The following is a 7,782-nucleotide window of genomic DNA, read 5'->3' on the forward strand; positions in this document are numbered from 1 at the left end:
TTTACATTCGCCTGGTAGAGAGTTCGGAACACAATCGCCTGGTTCAGCCAGAGCCCCGTGCCCGAATTTAGATTTGGAGCGCATCCGAGGTGCCAGAGAAACTCGATCACGTGGCTATTCCGATTGCTCTTGGTGCAGCTAGCACATTCGGCTCGGGCAGGTTTTCTCTTATGTAATCTGAAGAGGGCACCGCATCGCTGCAAACCGAGTGGGGCGTGGTAGGCACCAGCCGAATGTACTCGAATGTACCATTGTACTCTTCCAGGGAGCGATGGACTTGTGACTCTACATTGGAAACCATAGACACACTGGTCGTAACATGTGCAACAACCAAGACGGAAGAAACGGATATTGACGATTTTTTTAATAAACACACCACACACCCAATTACATGCAAATTAGTCGAGTGCTCGGCTGACATAATAGTCACGCCTTTAATAAGCATTTGATCAAGGGAATTATAGAGTTAGCCTAGAGGTAAGGCATCCTCTTAACACGGAGTTACCGTCTGATAGTTCTGCTTGTCTCTCTGACAGTGGCGTCTAACTTGGGAATTTTACAAAGAATATTTGCTCCAAGGACCTCGTTTTAGATATCCGGAAAAATATTTTAACCCTGTAATACCCGAACACACTTCCACATCAAGGAAGATTGGAACAAATTGTTTATATTTATTTCTGGCCATGGAGAGCACATTAGTATAAGAAAAAAACCAAGAAATGTCTTTCAGTTACGACTTAATTACTGTAATAATCAATTAAGTAGCAAAATAATTATTTCCCTATTCACAGCTAAAAGTTCACTCCAGAATATTAAAAACGCAACTATGGGCTTTGGATTAGGTTTCCCGCACTTCAATCAGTATTTTGAGGCTTCAAACTCTGCGTAGCATATATGATACGTTGGGCATTACAGGGTAATGCAAGCATTGGAGCATTTAAACTTGTGTAAAAAGGAAATGCGCAGTCAATTGTGATGCGGGTGACAGCTAAGAGAGTGTCCGTTTCGGGCGTTGTTTGAGAAATTTCCACACTGCTGTTTATTGCGTTTATGAGCCCTACGAGGCATCCATGCAAGAGCGCTCCAAGATGAATGACATTCACCTGTGAGGGGCCCGCACAATGAATCACCCTCTTTTTCTCCCGTCCTTATCTTTCTTTCCCTCTTTCCTTTTCCCAACTTGTAGGGTAGCCAACCGCGCGAGACCTTCGCTAACCTCTCGGATTTTTCTCCTTCTCTCTCTCTCACTTCATCAAGAAATATATAGACTATCCAAGTGCTATTTCACCAAGATTAAGTTTGTCTTAAGGCAGAAATTTTATAGATGTGATGGAGAAATTTTATACTTGTGAGTCGTTCGGGGGCGTCGTAGGGAAATGACCAAATTCATACGGTTTAGTGCTCTTCTCGACGCTTGCCTGTCGCACTAGTACGCTTGCTTCTTGCTCAATGATGGGTGTGCGAATTGCTGGTAGGACTGTGGGTTTGTTTCTGGAATGTTTCTTTGTAATAATGACACTGAAAAATATTTGATTGAAATAGTTAAGTGCTGTAATCTGTTGCAGCAACCAAAGGCAGACCAAGGCCTAGGCAAGTATAACACTTTAGCGCCTACAACTGTGTGCAGAGTTTAGTTAACCTTTTTGATATAAGCCTACATTTTAAACCTTTTTCGAATTGTATAAATGCGGCAGGCATTTTGTGCGAGAAGGTTCGGATAATGCGAGCTTTTGGTGAATCAAACGCAGTTCGCGGCGGCATATACAGAGAAACCTGCCAGTAATTAACGTGAAAGCATCGACTAGCATGTTATTCATTTACAGGCAGGAACAGCACTAGAGACAAGCACAAAGTGAAGTTATATAATACGATGACACAGAAAGGCAACTGATCTATGCTCGGAGTCAATGGTGCCTTGGAACCCCACAAGCCGGTTCTTCAACACCCACCTCTTATGAACTGAATATTCTAGGTTTGAAGCACACGTGCAGGGCGTCAAAAAACGAGAGATGCAGAATAAATGACTAAAGAACAAACAAAGTCGCACTTTCGCCCGAAAGGCGAAGCAATAATTGCGATAGCAAAGTATTACACAACCGCACGAATAAAGGTCCGCAGTTTCATCGGCCGTATAATTGCAGTCAGCATTCGCTTACTAATTAAATTTAGCCAGCATGGTAGCACGCGCGCAAAGGCCAACACGAACCGATATTTTGCTCAAAGCTTACGTCTTTCTTTTACGGAGCCGTGAGCCAGACTGCTGCGTTTACGTATTTTGATTTATATATCTCCACCTCATTCTTCCGAGAAAAATCAGTCTTGAGAGAGTGGTGACAAGCACGCAGTAAAATCTTTAACATTGCTAATCTCGCAGACAATGCGTTGGGGACACCGTAACCAGGACGGGGTTACAACGTTTCACGGGACTGAGGCTAGCTACTGCGAATGTCGTTTACACGCCGTGAATTCCGCGCACCGTTCCATGGCCCTGACGATTCAGGCACGACCACGGGTTTTCAGCGGCGGTCACCAGCGACCCCCAGATCGAGTCTCGGTCCGGGAATGCCGTTACACCGGCCACCTTGAAGCGTGGCAACGTACGCTCAGCACCCCTTGATGAAACGATCGGAACCGCCCGAGGCCACGCACTATAGCGACTCCGCATAACCAGACAGCTTGCTGGCTGACTTCATAACCCTCATCTCTTGCTCGAGGCGCGCCCGCGGATCGACCACACCTTTTGTCTCCGTCGGCGGCGCGTGCCAAGTCGAAGAGGCCGAACTGATTGTTCCGGCCGGAAAGACTGCGAAACAAAGGCCAGCGCGCTCTGCATTCCTCGGGAGGCACGCCGGACTGTGTTGGGGGTCGCTTCGAGAGTGTTTTGAAGGAAACAACAACCACCTTACTTACGCTTTCCGAAGTGCCTTAGGAGCAGCATGCCCAAGAAACATGGGAAGGGGTGGAAGTACAGGGTAATCAAGAACGTCCAAAGCTCATTAACTTATCCTCCGCAGGAGAAGGCCAAGGAAGTCCTAAATAGGTTTATCTTGTGGGGATTTTGTTTTCCTAGCTCCTGGGGCACTTCGGGATCGGAGCGAAATCTGGCAACCGACGGCAGCCCTGGCTCGCCGAAGAGGTTATCGCGATGGCAGTGGACAAACGTGTGGCGCTCGCTCATGGGCAAGCACAGCGATTTTTTTTTTTTTGGGGGGGGGGGGGAGGGGGGAGGTGAATGCTGAACGCACGCAACAGAAAAGCCTCAATCGCGTAAAGAGAGCGGAAGGACGAGACAAAGAAAGTAAAAGAAAAAACAAATGCAAACACTACACAATTCGATCAACCCCGCGAGACACGTGCCCAATTAGTCCCCGGCGCCGGCGGCACTGCAGAACGCCAGAGTACTGGGGAAAAGGCGCAGTTACGTGGCGGTCGATCGGCAAGTGTCAAAATTACGCACGCACATACACTGTTATTCGGCGTGACAACACCCGTTCGGCCGCTGGCCTGGCGTGACCCTGCATGCTTTCATCGGGCGTTCTCTTTTATTGAAATAACAACGGTTCCGAGAGCCCTGTCCGGCTGTTTGTTTCAGCGGTTTCCCTTCCTTCTCCGCTGCCATCAAGCTCCGGAATCTAGCTGCGCATAGTTCGAACACATCGGCTGGCCCTGTACGAACCGTCGGACGTTCGTCGCAAGCGGGGCAACTCCCTTCAAATTGGCCACCCTCGCACACACCCTCTCCATGTGCATAGCCTCAAACAAGTCGGATTCTGTCTCCTTCTTTCTCTTTCTTTCTTCAGGTCGTCGGTCCCTCGTTCTTTTTTGTCTTCCAGGCGGGCGTCTTGAGAGACCGCTTTGCCAATTTTCGCCGCGCACCAACGACTCATTGAAACGTCCGCGAGAAGGTTGTTGCGATCAGCGAGCGCGGCGGCAACAATACGTCGTCGCCGCAGAGACGATTATAATGCGCCAGTCACGTGGCCGAACGTGCGCACACCACCTCCCCCCCCCCCCCCCTTTCCTCTTGCGTGGCTGGAGAAAACAATTGGAGCACCCACCAGGGCGAGGTGTATATAAATGCGCCAGTGGTGTTCTGCTCGGTCATCACGGGATCAGCTGCAGACCATTGCGGATACCGGACTCACTATGAAGGTAAGCCGACGACACCAAGGCTTGTGTTCGACAAGAACGGTGAACGCCTCTTGCGAGGCCGTGCAATGTCGAACAGACTCGTCACGGACGGTAACAATGGTGGAGGCGAACGGAACTAGCAAGTACCATACTATCACTTCTAGGGTGATGTCCATTGGATGAGGATTTGCCCTGTCCCGCCAGCCTGCCGCACTGTCCCCGTCCTTCCTGAATCACTCATAGTGAGGTCTAGCTGAACAAAGTACTCATGCAGAACAGAGTTTTGCAGCCGATACTATAACGATTACCTTCCGTCGGACACTCACGAGGAAGTTGCCAAGGGAGTAGCTGATTGCAATAACCGCAGACTAACCAAGTAAGCAGACGAATGCGATAAAAGTGGTCGCGAGAAGTTTGTTTTATCAGAAGTAGCATATATTCTCTTCTGATAGGCAGTCTCCAAGTGACCAGTGGTCCCAGTGAAAACGAGGAGAAGACAAGGAATAGTCGGTCCGGGCTTATGAATTGTATACACAAAACTGCATTCCAGAATATGGCGAGTTTATAATATACGTCTTCCAGTGTGTTACTACTCCTCTATTTGTACGGCCTTTGACAGGACTTATTGTTCACCTTTGGCTCGAAACGTGTAAATGGAAAATGTATCTGCGCGCTTCATCGTAACAGGCCATTGACATTTATTTTAAAGCTAACTCCACACCAGCGGCGGAACAGCTTTATGTGTAAACCTGAAGATGCCAACTAATTTTTAAGCTTGGTGGTCTCACGTTTCTTTCTCGTTCCAAATTTCTTTCAGGGGACAACACTTACTACAAAACTAAGCTGCAGGATATGAAGTATCTAGTTTATCAAATGATACTGTCGTCAAAGGCATGCTGACCTGTCAGTGAAAGCCTGCGCGAAAGTGTAAATATATCACTAGTATTTGTCGGGCTTCGAAGCAAAAGTGCCCGAATAATTCGTTTGTTCAGCAGCAGCACTGTCAGCGACAGTCTTCAGAAGAGAGAGTCCACAGAGAAGACTGACAAACGCCCTGTCAGCGAGAATAAACAATCGTCATTATATGTATGTGAAAGCACCCAAAAACGATGGTCCAGTCGTCGCCCTGCGATGTAATGGTCTTGCTAAGGAAGGCCTTGCTGTAATTACGACGGCCGTGGCTGCAAGTTTGTGTTTTGCTGACAAACGTGACGAAATCAAGTGTGTGGAAAGGCGCCTTGCAAGCGCAGAAGCATGGAACAAGTTTGAGAGAGTGATTCCCACAAACAAACGCATTAAGCGTTAACGCAAGCTGAGGGCACCTGAAAACTCTTGGTTGGACCCACTTCGGCCAAGGCACTTTGGTGAAGTCATGGTATGATGTGGTGTGTGTGGCGACGATACGTAGTACCCATCGCAATAGGTGACGACGGCGAAATTCCTCATGGAATACATTGTCAAATTGTCACAAAAAATAGTACCTTTTTGGGCGCGTACTTTTGCAATCGAAGAGTATCAGTGATCAAGCTTTTCCTTAGCTGCGTTCTCTTGATTTCCTGCTGACAGGTCATCATCCTCCTCGCCGCTCTCGCGGTTGCCAATGCCGGATTTGTTGGCCACGCCGGATACGGCCACGGATACGGCCATGGCTACGGCCATGCTGTCGTCGCCAAGGTCGCCGAGGCTGGACACTCCTCTCAGCACAGGTCTCAGGATGTGAGTGACGTGAATTCGCTATGATACTGCTTGATAAAGCCCTTGCTGAGATCCTTAAACTATAGAAGACACTATGCATCTCGCTATAACATAAGTTCAGGCGTCTTCTTTGCCTCGAGACATGCACAAAGAAGTTCTACAAATCGGCGAAGTCGGGGTTAGACACAGGTGCAGAAAAAGCTACTTCGTGAAAGTGTTTGTACAAGACTAGCCACGAGCCAGCATGCAATCTGAAACAAAAATAACGCGAAACTCGCATTGAACGCACTAACACAATCAACGGAATCACTGACAAACACGTTATCTCCAAACTGCTAAAAGAAATTTTGAGTTCCTGCTGCGCACATGGGATAGATAGAAAGCACTATGCATTTGTGGGCAACACACTGGCCGGGCTTTACCACGGGACAAACGCGTCCTAAATCGTGATAGACTGATGCCAAGGATTATAGTCCGATCACTTCTGATAAGTCTATTCCTAGACAGTCAGTCACGACCGTGATTCTCACGATTTCGTCATCGCAGCTTGCCGGCAACTACAATTTCGGCTACAAGGAGGGCCACACCAGCGGCGGCTCTTTCCGCCAGGAAGCCGGTGACGCCTGGGGCAACAAGGTTGGTTCCTACGGTCTGACCGACGCTGATGGCCGAGTCCGCGTTGTCAAGTACGTTGCCGACGGCCACGGTTTCCGCGCCCACATCTCCACCAACGAGCCCGGCACCGCCGCCTCCCACCCTGCCGCCGCTGCCTACAACGCCCGCCATGCCGTTCCCGCCGCCGGCTACGGAGTCGCCGCCCCTGTGGCTAAGGTCGCCGTCGCTGCCGCTGTTCCTGTGGCTGCCTATGCCCACGCTCCCTACGGATACGGAGGCTACGGAGGCCACGGAGGTTATGGAGGTCACGGAGGCTACGGAGGCTACGGAGGCTACGGAGGTCACGGCGCGTACGGCTATGGCCACGGTGTCTTCCACGGAGCCCATGGTTACGGCCACTATGGTTACCATGGTTAAGCCTCGCACTGCCTGTGTAGAGTGGTATAGTTTCCCAAGGACTGTCCTAAACTGAGACCTCGCGCGCCTCTGTGCACCTTCTTCTCTTTGTCCTTCGTCTGTCGTGTCCCTTTGTGCGTCGTCCAGCCACTACTGTGATTCTGTCTTTTGTGTCCGTGCTCGCCGCCACGCAGGTGTTTCGTACTGCTATACCCCGGACTGAGTGTGATGTTCCTCCTTCGCACTGTCGCTGCTTCGTACGCCTGCGCTTTTAATTTATTTCCTTCCTCCAGGTCTTCTCTGCAGCTTTTCGTCCAGGTGTCCCAGTACAAAAGCTGCTCGAGTGTTTCTTGTTCAATAAACGTTGTCTCTTTCGTTGACCGAAACATCCGCTCTCTTTTCTTATAGCAAAGACACAGCATCTCATGTTTTCGCAACAGCGTATAGGTCCACCAACACAAAGCAATCGTACAAGTCAAATTAATGCCCCAGTGCCCCAAAACGACCTCGTTACATGCAATGCAATTGTGGGGTTTAACGCCCCAGAGAAACACACTCCCTATAATAGATGATGCAGGATGGCAGGAGAGGGCCTCCACGTTTATGTCGATCACCAGGGTTTCACTAACATACACCAAACCATGGTACAAGCACGTTTTTGGATTCGGCGGTCCCATCGGTATGGCAGCCGGCATTGCCTGGTAGAAATTCTTCAAACAAATCTTATCCGGAAGAGGGGGTATATTTGATGATGGCCACCGCTGTTGCAATGCGTCAACTAAACGATAAGCAATTACATATATGAGACGATGAGCAACGCGAGAACAAGGTGAAAGCAGGAGCCAACGTTTCGACAAGTGGACTTGTCTTTTTCAAGGCGAGCATATGTCGCCTTGAAAAATAGAAATCCACTTGTCGAAACGTTGGCTCCTGATTTCACCTTGT

The 7,782-nt window shown here is 49.2% G+C and overlaps 1 protein-coding gene across 1 annotated transcript; it reads left to right on the forward strand.

The window, feature by feature from the left end:
• Positions 1-4,050: 4,050 nt before the first annotated feature.
• LOC119461294 (adult-specific rigid cuticular protein 15.7) lies at positions 4,051-7,226 on the forward strand. The gene is made up of 3 exons (XM_049672370.1): positions 4,051-4,152; positions 5,698-5,847; positions 6,373-7,226. The coding sequence occupies exons 1-3, from the start codon at positions 4,078-4,080 to the stop codon at positions 6,856-6,858; spliced, it is 711 nt and encodes a 236-aa protein (XP_049528327.1). The 5' UTR covers positions 4,051-4,077; the 3' UTR covers positions 6,859-7,226.
• Positions 7,227-7,782: the final 556 nt, after the last annotated feature.

Source organism: Dermacentor silvarum, chromosome 8 (genome assembly GCF_013339745.2).
Source record: "Dermacentor silvarum isolate Dsil-2018 chromosome 8, BIME_Dsil_1.4, whole genome shotgun sequence".
Lineage (NCBI taxonomy): Eukaryota > Metazoa > Arthropoda > Arachnida > Ixodida > Ixodidae > Dermacentor > Dermacentor silvarum.